General features: G+C 35.4%; 1 protein-coding gene across 22 annotated transcripts in view; it reads right to left on the bottom strand.

Moving 5' to 3' along the window:
- The window catches only part of LOC105733843 (RAD54 homolog B), a 111,843-nt gene that overhangs the window by 25,086 nt on the left and 73,026 nt on the right, over positions 1-13,731 (bottom strand). For 18 of the 22 annotated variants that reach the window (XM_064384387.1, XM_064384390.1, XM_064384389.1 and 15 more), the window contains 4 exons: positions 11,915-12,196; positions 7,927-8,089; positions 4,102-4,381; positions 3,285-3,492 (listed from right to left, as the gene is read on the bottom strand). In XM_064384387.1, the coding sequence (XP_064240457.1) occupies positions 3,285-3,492; positions 4,102-4,381; positions 7,927-8,089; positions 11,915-12,196 (933 nt within the window). The remainder of the gene's footprint in view (positions 1-3,284; positions 3,493-4,101; positions 4,382-7,926; positions 8,090-11,914; positions 12,197-13,731) is intronic. The other 4 variants (XM_064384376.1, XM_064384379.1, XM_064384375.1 and 1 more) reach the window with 3 other exon arrangements.

A 13,731-nucleotide genomic window follows, 5' to 3' on the forward strand; every position in this document is an offset into this window, starting at 1 on the left:
CCTATCCGTAAAAAAAAAAAAAAAAAAAGCCTTTTGTTTTTTTAAAAAAAAGAAATAAATCTACCACCCAACATTGTCAATAACCTACACCTATATCTCCTGTAACCGCCACAGAAAGCTCTGACAGCTCTTTATACACACTTATGCTTATATTTTTCCTTTAAATCCTATAAGCCCACTTCTAGGAATCTATACAGAAAGAATATATGCTTATAGATATTCATCATCATATTATTTATGATAGTAATGAATTAAAAACACCTAATGTTAAATTGTAAGAATAGTTTTTAAGATTATGCAATATTATAGGAAAATGTTTATATGAAAGATATTTTGATGTACATATGTGTATGTGCAAAAAGATGTGTTTTGTATGTACATGTAAAGAATTTTAAAATATGCATGTATGCTCTCTGTGTTTTTGTACAAATAATAAAATATGTCAGGTGCTAACACTTAAGGAGGTGAGGTTGGAGGATGATATCTGTTCTCCAGTTTCTAAGCATTTGATAGCAGTATGTGCGTTGTTAAATTTTCAGTCTGTAATAAGAATTTTGCTTCAAATCTCAGATTTATCTTTTTTATGATACAATAAAAGGGCACCTAAGATCTTGTAATAATCATTCAGCTCTTATTGTGGACTGAATTATGTCCCCCTAAAATTCCTACGCTGAAGCTCCAACCCGCAATGTGACTGTTTTTGGAGATAGGACCTTTAAGAAGGTAATTAAGGTTAAATGAGATCCTAAGGATGGGGCCCTAATCCAATAAGACTGGTATCCTTATAAGAGGAGAGGGAGATACTCCACGGATACAGTTGCACAAAGAATAGAGTACATGAGGACATAGGGAGAAGGCAGCTGTCTGCAAGCCAAGTTGGGAGACCTCAATAGAAACCAAACCTGCTGACATCTTGATCTTGGACTTCTAGCATCTAGAACTGTGAGAAAATAAATTTTTGTTGTTTAGGCTACTCAGTCTGTGGTCTTTTGCTATGGCAGTGCTAGAAAAATAATACACCTCCATCAATCAAACTGAATCCTAACCATTTTCCAGTAAATATTAACTCCACAGCACTGGGCTAGATAATACCAGGAAACAAAATCAAAATTATTTTCATTTGATTCTTAGTTATTGATGACCTATCATGTATATAGCACTGTACATACTCTTATACAAACATGTACTTTCTTAGTAAGGAACAAATCATCTTGGAGATAAAGTATCCTGCCCATAAAGGCAAAGAATACATTCAGGCAATTCTAAGTAGATAGAAATCAACTATGAGCGTTTCTAAATTTAAAAGGTTAGTTAGGGATAGTTTTTACCTAAATTCATAGCTCAGGGGGTAAGAGTGATAAGGACAGCAAAACAGAAACAAGCTAAGATTGACAAAGGATACAGCGGACAATACTAATGCCTCAAATGAAACTATCTCACTAGTTGCCATCAAGACATTCTTGTTGAATGAAATCCTAGTTCAATTTTCTACTGCAGATTAAATTTAATATGGAATGCCAGTTAAATTAGTATTTGTTTATCGAGAATATCAATAAAATTATATATTTTTGCTACAGAAAATAATCTGATTTTCAAGTGAGGAAGGGAACTACTTTTATTTCTTATATTCGGTACTTTTCAGTAAATTTTATTTCTCACACTTCTTTTTTATTTCTTTTTCTCCTCCCTTCCAGTGCTAACCATTTTTACTTTATATCTGCAACTAATCTTTAAATAAGCAATACTGACCCCCATCTTGAGCAGTAAGAAGAAACAGCCTTTTTCTCTTCTAACTCAGTGTTACTAAATTCAGCTAACTCATTTTTTCCCATTACTTCATTACTTTTCTAGCCCCAAGGATCTCAAGATCAAAGGCTAGTCAAGAAATCTTAACTGCAGCATTGGAAATCAAGTATAAAGAATCCACTCAGCTCCTCAAACAGCCAAAGGCATGAAAATCATTCAGATTATGGTTCCTATTTCCCTGACTTTTTTTTTCCTTTAAAAATGGCATTTTATAAACATTCAACACCAGTTTTCCTATTCTTTGGTTTCTATATCACTATTATTGACAAACATTTGTTGGGCAAATAAATCTTGGGGGTAATAACTATGAGATTTGATCCTAGTCCTTTTGTCTTTATCATTGTGATTAAATTTAAAAAATAAGGTCATTTAACATTTCTCAAAATCGTTTTTTTAAAGTATAGATCATTTTAAAAATCACTTTTAATAATGGTTAATACAATCCTCCTATACAAATTGGAAGTCAAATGACAAAGAATTACTTAAAGTTGAGTAATCTTCCCCACTCCAACACAGTAAGAACAGAAGAGGAAGAGTTTCCTCCTCTCTGTTGTTCTGGGACATATTTCCACCCTATAGGTATAGAAAGGAGGTACAAGTTGTTGGTCATACTTCTTCTCTTTCCTCATTTTAACTTCAGAGGAGAGCTATGACATGCATAAAGAACACATAAAGGACAAAATGATGATGACACAGTAAGAATAATCATATCCTGACCATTCCTTCTAAAAGGGTTTGAGATGGTAGGGAAAATGAAGCCTTGAGTAGAAAACAGAGGAATTATAAATATTAGTAATACAATTCTCTTCTTTATTCTGCTGCCATGATGGCAAATTGGAAAGGCCATACAGGACCAAGATGAAATATGGGAGAAAGGCTACACTGAGCAACTTAGATCTGACACTAATCTAGCCTTAAGTAAAAAGGTAGAAGAGGATTCTTATATTTACCATCTATCCCACCTTTCCAGACAGTCAGGTCCAGAAGCTTTGGCCAACAATAAACCATGCATTATGTAGCATATACATATAAAAATAACTGATATTTATATTAAACACTTACCATGTGTCAGATAGTTTCCCAAGAACTTTGCATGGATTAACTCCTCTGACCCTCAAAAGAACTCTACCAAGTTAGATGGTATGACCATCCCTGTTTTATAGATTAAAAAACTGAGGCACAGAAATGCTAAATAACTTGCTCCAAGTTGTACAGCTGTGTCAGACTCAGGAACCAAGCACAAGCAATCCAGTCTAATCTCCTAAATTCTTATCATGATATAATTATGTTTATTCCTAAACACCCCAAAGTCTGGGCTACAGAAAATTATAGATTTGAAGATTCAGAATCCTATCAAGAGTCAATTAACACAGATTTATACTAATAAATCAGTTATCTGAATGTCAAGCATCATAGTACAAGTCTGTACGTTCACTAGGCAAAAATTCCAAAATATCTTCCCCAAACTGAATACTGACCAGTTAGAATTATTCTTTTATCACAAGAAAGGCTAATAAGGGCTGTAGTTGTCTTAATGGCACTGTTCTTCAAACGATGTCCCTCATCACAGATTAGAATATCAAATTTTATATCCTTAATTTGATCCAGGGAACGAAGTAACATTTCATAACTGATAACAAGAACAGAATAAAATACAGACTTGATGAATTCTTCGACTTTGTGGTCCTGAGGAAAAAAGATAGTATTTTAAAAATCAGGGACAGAAATTATACGAAATCAAATTTAAGCAGCCTATTCATGATAGTCACTTATCAAGAATTGGAACATGTTAACTCTTTGTGTCTTAGTCAACTGAGGCTGCTATAACAAAACACCATAGATCAGGTGCCTTAAACAACAGACATTTATTTCTCACAGTTCTGATGGAAAGTCTAAGATCAGGGTGCTAGCATGATTGCTTTCTGGTGAGAAATCTCTCCCTGGCTTGCAGAAAAATGCTTTCTTACTGTATCCCCACATGGTATAGAAAAGAAGCTCTGGTGTCTCTTCCTCTTGTTACAGAGGCACTAATCCCGTCACGTGGCTCTACCCTCATGACCTCATCTAAACCTAATTACCTCCCTACCTCACCTCTTAATACCATTATATTGAAAGTTAGGGTTTCAACATATGAATCTGGGGGACACAAACATTCAGTCCACAACAACTCAAAACCAAAGCTAAGACTCCATTTTTGTGCAAAAGGGTTAGGGAGTTAAGAAGTAAAAACTGAATTATTGATTTGAAAAGCTAGATTTTTTTAAATGACTAAGGCTAAACTTTTAAGTTTCTTACCTGATCAACAGTAAATATCTTAATCCTTTCACTTCCTAGCCATTTCTGAAATTCTTTCTTCCAATTAGTCACCAAGCTTCCAGGTGTGACAATTAGTGTCTTCTTTATTACTGGCTTGCCTCCATAGGGTCCCTGACACTGCAGGGTCCAGATGAGCGAAATACATTGCAGTGTTTTCCCTAAACCCATTTCATCAGCAAGAATAGCTCCACATCTGCCATTCATTCTGTTAGAAATAATTTTACTTCCTTTAATCACAATAGGAAAATATTTTATGCCCCTAAAATAATCAACAACCAAAAATTGATATTTTGTAATGACACTGAAGACTCTTTTAGTACTTCATTCAGCTGATTTACAACACATCTTTTGCATCTTTGATAATTATATCCATTACATATTGTCAACTAAATTACCAAAACATAAATCTGAAATTAGAGAGTTGAATCTAAATCATCTGCTACTATTATATGTACACATTTAGAGGCTAGAAATGAATTCCAATTTTATATCTGCATTTGGATAATTTAACTATAACTACGCTTCTCATCGCTGAGAGTTGAGCAATTTTTTTCGGTTTCAGATATCAAAGTAGTTTAAAATATATTGTTATATTATATTTAATCAGCAAGATCTACTGAGCTGTATTTTATGATTCTGTCAGTAAATGAAGTCCTCAACAAAAATAGCTCCCTGCACCATAAAAAAATTAAACACTAAACACTTGATCTAATACACATAATTTAGTAAAAATTGTCATCCTACAGACCTACAGACCTACTAAGTTATGTAATTAAAAATTAAATGTTATGAGGAATATTATTAGTAAGACAATGTATTTTTATGCCACTTTATATTTTTAAAGACCTTAGATATGTGTTTTATATTTTTAAAGTTAACAAAGTCCAAGGGAATTAAGGATATTACAAAAATACATAAGTATACAGTTGACCACCGAACAAGGGTTTGAACTGTGAAAGTCCACTTAGATATGGATTTTTTCAATAAATGTTACGAATGAGTGTGCCTGCCTCTCTTGCCTCCCTTCTATCTCCTCCAACTCTTTCTGCCACTCCTGAGACAGTCAAACCAACCCTTCCTCTTCCTCAGCCTACTCAACATGAGATGATGAGGATGAAGACCTTTATGATGATCCATTTCTACTTAATAGTAAATACATTTTCTCTTCCTTATGATTTTCTTCAAGCTTTCTTTTCTCTGGCTTACCTTATTGTAAGAATACAGTATGTGATACATATAGTATATGAAATTATGTGTAAATTGAGTGTTTATGTTATCAGTAAGGCTTCCAGTCAACAGTAGTTTATTAGTTAAGTTTCTGCAAAAGTTATATGCAGATTTTTGACTACACAGTGGGTCAGCAACCCTAATTCCTAAGTTGTTCAAGAGTCAACTGTGGTTTGTTAGTTAATTGTATTTCTTCTTAGTAGAAATTAAGAACCAATATGCAATTTTATATATGTGTTCCATTTCAAGGTATAAAGAAAAAAATTACAAACATAAATTACAGCTACCATTTAGGTGGCTGTTTTAGATCAATAACTTGGCAACAAAGGACCAAATGTCAGCCAAATGAGATACAGTGAATAGCAAAGAGAATAGGTTCATCCTTTCATGATAAAAAGAAGGGAGCAAACAGGAAGGCTTTATGGAGAAGATATACCTTGAGCAAAATTGTAAAGGGTAAATAATTACTACACTACTCAGGCAGTTGAATATAGTTGGAGCTTGAACTGAAAAATATGAAGCTAGCAAAGTAGGTAGAAGACAAAAGATGAGGATAGAGTTTAGACTGTATCTTGTAGATTAGCATCTCCCCAACACCAGTATTTCATGACTACCATCACAATTTTTTGCCATATCTGTGATACTAGGTTATTTATTATTTTTCTTCAAATCAACTCATTTTAACTTAAATTTAAAAAAAAAAACTATAAGCATAAATTATCTGTAAAACCAAAAGTTTAATGTGCTATTATTTTTTTCTTGAGATGGAGTCTTGCTCTGTTGCCCAAGCTGGAGTGTGGTGGTGCAATCTTGGCTCACTCCAACCTCTGCCTCCTGGGTTCAAGTGATTCTCCTGCCTCAGCCTCCTGAGTAGCTGGCATTATAGGTGCCTGACACCACACCCAGCTAGTTTTTGTATTTTTAGTAGAGACGGATTTCACCAAGTTGGTCAGGCTGGTCTTAAACTCCTGACCTCAAGTGATCTGCCTGCCTTGGCCTCTGAAAGTGCTGGATTACAGGTATGAGCAACCGTGCCCAGCCTAGTTTTCTAGTAATTAACTAAATATGCTACTATTCAAATTTTTTAAAAAGGCTTCTCCATTTGCCACCTTGAAATGGTCCCATATGCTGCCAGTAAAGTAGGGAATCACACTTTGGGAAACACTGCTCTAAGTTCTAAGAGTCTCTGAATGATTTTTAATAAGGGAATGCCATGTTCAGAACTGTTTTTCAGAAAACACAAGAATGTGACTTTAAGTAGAATACATTTGAGAGGCATCAGAAGCAAATATACGAGTTAGAAGCCACTGCAATAGTCTAGATAAAATATGGTATTTTTATGACATCGGTTACTAGAGATGTTGCAGTGGAATGACAGAAAAGATTAGGTAACAAACGATATTTAGGTGGTTAAAATCATTCAAAATTCAGATTTGACTAGATTCAGAATGTGAAAGAGAAGAAATCAAAGATGATTCCCAGACCAACTGAGGTAAGATCTTCAAAAGAAAAAGCAGATTTGGGAGAAAATATGAGTCTAGTTAACAGTTTCCGGAAGACAGTATTCCCTTAACTTGTCAACATTCAAGGAGTTCTTAGAGTTGGGGAGAATTTCATTTCCAACTACCTTTAAATGACAAATTTTAAAATCAAGGGCCTTGGCATTTAAAAACAAGGCAAAAAAGAAAAAGGAGGGGGGCTGGAAGAAATGCTAGCAGGGGCTTTTGATTACTTTTTTCTCCTGTTTTGTGTGTGTGTGTGTGTGTGTGTGTGTCGTCTAAAATATCTTTAAGAGAAGATACTACTATTCTTTAATCAGAAAACTCAATGCAAAAGGCAAGAAGAAACTTTTTATCAGACGGAGAGATAGAAGAAAAACTTTTTCCAAAATTCTCATAACCAGGCCAGGCGCAGTGGCTCACACCTGTAATCCCAGCACTTTGGGAGACTGAGGTAGGTGGATCACTTGAGGTCAGGAGTTCAAGACCAGCCTGGCCAACATGGTGAAACCCTATCTCTACTGAAAATACAAAAATTAGCCAGGCATAGTGCAGTGCGCCTATAGCCCTAGCTACTCAGAAAGCTGAGGTACAAGAATCACTTGAACTTGGGAGGCATAGGTTGCAGTGAGCCAAGATAGTGCCACTGCACTCCAGCCTGGGCAACATAGCAAGACTCCATCTAAAAAAAAAAAAAATTCTCATAAACAGAATTAAAAACCTCTTTCACTTGCTCTCATGACTCTTTGCCATACTACCAGTGAGCTTTTATTATACCACATTAAGGTCAACTGCATTTATCTGTTTACTCAAATACTTTATAAGCTACTTAAAAGTAAGGACCATGCTCCTGATTCCTGTATGCACACCTCCTAGCAGTATGTTTGGCACATGGCATCTATCAGGAACTACTTTTGGAATAAACACACACATTAAGCACTATTCACCTTTCCTACCAATTGAAATTCATAGTGTACCCTCAAGACTCATTGTATCATGATCTTCTTAGAAAATCATTATTGTGTTACAAGTTAAATCAAAATTCAGATTAGACTAAACAAATGATTTGTTTTCCTACCTCATTCCCATCACACATTCATAAAGGAATATGATTCCTTCTTTCTGATGTGGTCGAAGATGATAAACAAGGTAAGGATCAATCACTACATCCACAAGAGGTAAACAGTTCTTATTGAATACCCGCTGGTGATTCTTATCTGGTAGTGGCATAACAAGGGAATCTTAAAAAATGGTAAAAGTACAAGTATAAATGTATTATAATTTCACTTTTTCAGCAACCAACATTATCTTGTTTTCATTACCGTAAGATAGAACTGTTTGCTATCATTTGTGGCCAAAAAAATCCAAAATTTAGTCACAGTAATGTCACCCAAGAGCACAAAATTTAAAAAGAAAATCTTATGCCTTACTAATGTACAATTTCATGCAAATAATTACAAAGAGCCTTCCAAACTTCATAAACCCAAAAGTGCTTTGAAAGCACCGAAATTCACTATTGTCTAGTAAAGAATTCAGTAAGCCACAACATTCAATAGTTCACTATTCAGAGCAGAGAACTATTTCCAACTGAAAGCACAGGTTGGAATTTTGCCAAGATGCATTTGCCAATGTTCACAGCTTCTCATTTGAAAAGGCTCCCCAAATTTAACATACAGGGTTTCTATCTGTTCAGTCCTATACACACTAACAATGACCATTACTCCTATTAACTGGAACTGAGAAAAAACGATACATTTTTCATTGACTTAGCCACCATTATTTGCTTGAAGTTAATTACTATATTCATGAATGTCGAGTTCATAAACTTTTTTTTTTTTGAGACAGAGGCTCACTCTGTCACCCAGGCTGGAGTGCAGTGGTGCGATCTCGGCTCACTGCCACCTCCGTCTCCCAGGTTCAAACTATTCTCGTGCCTCAGCCTCCCAAGTAGCTGGGATTACAGGTTTGCGCCACCACACCTGGCTAATTTTTGTATTTTTAGTAAAGGTGGGGTTTCACCATGTTGGCCAGGCTGATCACAAACTCCTGTCCTCAAGTGATCTGCCCACCTCAGCCTCTCAAATTGCTAGGATTACAGGTGTGAGCCACCTCACTTGGCCTCATGAACCTCTTTAAAGCAGCATGAAGTCATGACAGAATAACAATGTAATTCTTCAAAAATATGCTAACACAATTTAAAAGATTTACTAAAATATCACCCAAAAAGGCAAAATCAAATATCACCAGAAGGCAGGTCTCAATTGATAAATCTTGAAATTAGATAATAAACCCACCAAAATTATTTGGGGGATATACTTGAATGTCTATATCATGTTTATAAAAATTGAATTAGATAAAAAAATAAAAAGAAAGAAGAGAAGAATAAGTAGATGAGAAGAGGAGATAAAAAGAAATAGATTCCAGTAGATTGTGTAAATATTCATCAGTGTGGAGCTATATTGTCACAGGAATAAGAGTTCGGTCATGTTTACCATTAACAATCACCTAGAGGAAAAGTTTTCTGTGGATCTTCCTAGGTTTCTGAGGAACTTTCATCTTTGAGGTCAATTCTTGTTAGGAGCCGGGCGCAGTGGCTCAAGCCTATAATCCCAGCACTTTGGGAGGCCAAGGCGGGTGGATCACGAGGTCAAGAGATCGAGACCATCCTGGTCAACATGGTGAAACCCCGTCTCTACTAAAAATACAAAAAAAATTAGGTGGGCATGGTGGCACGTGCCTGTAATCCCAGCTACTCAGGAGGCTGAGGCAGGAGAATTGCCTGATCCCAGGAGGCGGAGGTTGCGGTGAGCCGAGATCGCGCCATTGCACTCCAGTGGGTAACAAGAGCGAAACTCCATCTCAAAAAAAAAAAAAAAAAAAATTCTTGTTAGGTAGAGGACTATGAAGTAAAATTGGGAAATTTAGTCCTTGGCTTTCCTCTATATTACCATAGCAAAGTAAGAGTGTACTCCTTGGGGATTTCCAATCAAGAAATAGCCTCATTATTTTTCTATCTTTTAAAAAGGACAAGGAAAAAGAGAAGATAAGAGGTGAAAAATCACATACTGCCAAAGCAAAAAGGATTGTAGGATTATAAATCACCTAATAAAAGGCCCATCCTCAAGAAAGAGAAACCTAAACAGTCAAAGTAATAGAACACTAGTTGAAACTTTAAGATGTTTCCTTATCTTTACAGTGATGAAGATAATTGTTTAAAATTAACATCAAGCATTAGATTTGTTTTGTTTTTGTTTTTGTTTTTGAGATAGAGTCTTACTCTGTAGCCCAGGCTGGAGTGCAGTGGCTCAGACTTGGCTCACTGCAACCTCCGCCTCCTGGGTCCCAGTACAAGCAATTCTCCTGCCTCAGCCTCCCGAGTAGCTGGGATTACAGGCATATGCCAACATGCCCAGCTAATTTTTGTATTTTTAGTAGAGACATGGTTTCACCATGTTGTCCAGGCTGGTCTTAAACTCCTGACTTCGTGATTCACCCGCCTCGGCCTCCCAAAGTGCTGGATTACAGGTTTGAGCCACTGAGCCCAGCCTCAGGCATTAGTTTTAAGTCTACAAACCTAATTCTATCTTTGGCATGATAAGATAAATACATGAGCATAATTAACCATTTACTATTTACCCAAAGTGCTTTTATACACACACACACAAATATAATTCACATGTACACAGATATATATACATTTACATACACATATACACGACACATAAATGCCACTACAATGTTTCATTCACTCACTCAGCAAGTATTTACTGGAAAAGAGTATATACTAGACACTCTAAATCTCTATGGTGGGTATTAGGACCCACATTTTACCCAGGAGTAGGCAAAACATTAGGAAGATCCGTGACTACCCCCAAGAGGTCAAAGAACCAGTTAGTTCAGTGGCAAAACCATGATTCTAACTCAGATCTTTGAATGAGCACAGTATTCTTTTCAGTTCTTCACAGCCTTCTATTGTATAACAGTAAAAGTACAAAGAAAAAGGAGAATAAAGGGTAGAGAGATTGTTAAAAGAGCTGGTGCAACAGACAAAATATTTTGGACGAAAAGAGAAAATTCAGCTGCATCAGCTTCCACTCCCTATATTTCAACTAAGTCTTTGGGATAAGCTAATATAGAACTAGGAATTTTTAACTGTGGGTTTTTGTCCCAATAATGCCATTGATTATTTATATTTAGGTAAGTTGGTTCACTTTCTTGGGCCTCAATTTCCTCAAATGCAAAGTGAAGAGCCTAATCTAAATGATCTCAAAGGCCTCTTTACTTCAAAACTTATGTTTCCATAATACTTGCAATGGGGAAAAATAAGTATTACTTTATATACTTTTATCTTGCTGTTGTTAGGAAAGAAGTCACCTCTATCTCTCATCTTTCACATCTACTATGCTATACTTCCATTCAGATTACTTGTCCTTCCCCTCACCAAATGAGAAGCTCTGTGATGAGTTTTACCTTTAGGCCCAACACATAAAAGGCAATCAAGAAATACCTGATGAACGAACAGTCAAATAAAAGAACAATCAGACACAAGCTATGTTTCTTTTTTTTAATGTAATTTTTAAAATTGGATTCATCAGTGTGAAAATTAACTGACTGAGTGGAACTTTCACCAGAAAAATATGGACTTTGTATGACATCTTACTATCATTTTTATACACTAATGCCTGTGATCAAGGCATACAGTCCTGAAACTAGTATAATCATAGTCCAGATTCACAATTTCTCTCCTTACTAAAAAGTCAGATTTTATTCAAAATTATACACATGTATGTGTATGTATATACATACAATTTAGATATGTTTCCTTCAACACATGTACAGTATTTTTATTACTATAGTCTTGGGATTATTCATTTACATATGAAATAATTCCCAAACTATATTGTTATTTGATTTCAACACTATCCCTTATGTCAGATTATAGATCTCAAGAATAATGTATACTTTCACCTAAAACTTTCAAAACAAAATTTAAACTTCAAATTCACACACACAAAAAATCCTTTGACAGTAAAAACAGAAAATTCAAATTATTTTTAAAATCTTACTTGGCATATACGGGTCATGGCGTGGTTTGCAATTTTGGAAATCATTCTGTCTATTTTCCTTTGAACTTGGTTTACAAACACTTTTGAAAGGGTTAGAGAAACATTTCCTGGCAGCCAGAGAAGAATGAGAGGTAGCAGTACTTCCTCCTCCAAGCTGAAAACACCTGCCACTGCTGAAGTCATCTGGAGAGATGACACCCATGACTTCTATTTCTTTTCCACAAATCATCAGTGTTTGGCCCTCTTCAATCTTTTCAAGCTCTTTGAATTTATAACCAACACCTTTAAGTTAAGAAAGAAAAAAATTAATTGACACTCTAAGTCACCTTCCCATAACTGCACAGGAAAACTGTGCTTTGAATGTAAATAGCCTTGTATATTGCATTAGCCAAAATGAAAGCATAATTTAACATTTTGGTTAAAAAAAAACACTAAAAATAAAAAGAAATAATACAGCTATAAAATTAGCCATGCTTTAGAGAAAGCAAGAATTTTTTTACTATTGAAAATAGATTATTGTACTCTATAGTTTTGCCATCTCTTGTCTGGAAAAACTGAGCCAAAAAAATAGTTTGATAGGTTATATGTATCCTCCTTTCTTGTAAATAAACTACAGAAACACCATGGTACCTCTATTTTCACTTAGAAACAGCTAGAAATGTGAAGGATAACTAACAATAAAAGCAACTGCTACCACAACTATTTCTGACTGTTCCACATGAGACAGCAAAGCTAAAATACAGCAAGAAGGCATAGATATTCCAAGTTCTAACTCTTTAACAAAACATGAGATATTTTATAATATTAAGCTTGTTTGATAATTTTATGAACATATATTAAGTGTTGCGGTGTATAAGGTACTGATGAAATATAGATATGAATAAGTCAGTCACAGTCTGCTTAAAATGAGTTCACTAACCACACAGATGGAATTTTAGACTTCTATACTTGTCTATTAAATGCATTAAGCTATTAAATGCATTACCGAGGGCAGGAGTTAAGTCTCTAAAAATAATAATAAAAGATTCACATTTTAGAAAGTATGACGACCCTTTTCAAGTAGTTGAAAATTACTAAAATTTTCTCTACTGAAACTGGCCTAAAATTTATAATCTGTGCCAATCTGTATTTAATATACAGTCCTAAATTATTCATGGTGGAATACTTTTTAATTTTCATGCTCCGATAAAAGAAGAAATTACTTAGCTCAATGTCAAAGACCCATCACTCCATCCCAATTCAGTACTGGTCTTGACTTATCCAAATTAATAAATATTATGGTTTTATCTTCACATAAAATCCAATTACTGTTGGCCAGGTGCAGTGGTTCACACTTGCAATCCCAGCACTTTGGGAGTCCGAGGCAGGCAGATCACGAGGCCAGGAGATCGAGACCATCCTGGCCAACATGGTGAAATCCCATCTCTACTAAAATACAAAAAATTAGCTGGGCATGGTGGCGCATGCCTGCAGTCCCAGCTACTGGGGAGGCTGAGGCAGGGGAATAGCTTGAACCCAGGAAGCAGAGGTTACAGTGAGCCGAGATCGCACCACTGCACTCCAGCCTAGCGACAGAAGAAGACTCCATCTAAAAAAAAAACTGCAATTACTGTCAATCTCAGTTTTACATAGAAACGGGAGACAAGAATAACCTTTTAACTTTGAGGCACCTTTAAAGTAGCTCTAATTCCAAGATCTCTCATTTCATTTAGATCCATAGATGATCTTGAACCAAAGATGACTCTTTCAAACATCTCAGTCGCTAGGAGATTTTCTTTTACCTCTTAAACTTTGTTTCTTATACTGTTTTTTGTTTT

The sequence above is a fragment of the Aotus nancymaae genome, unplaced genomic scaffold (assembly GCF_030222135.1).
Source record: "Aotus nancymaae isolate 86718 unplaced genomic scaffold, 86718_ANA_hifiasm-v0.15.2.pri h1tg000036l, whole genome shotgun sequence".
Classification (NCBI taxonomy): Eukaryota; Metazoa; Chordata; class Mammalia; order Primates; family Aotidae; genus Aotus; species Aotus nancymaae.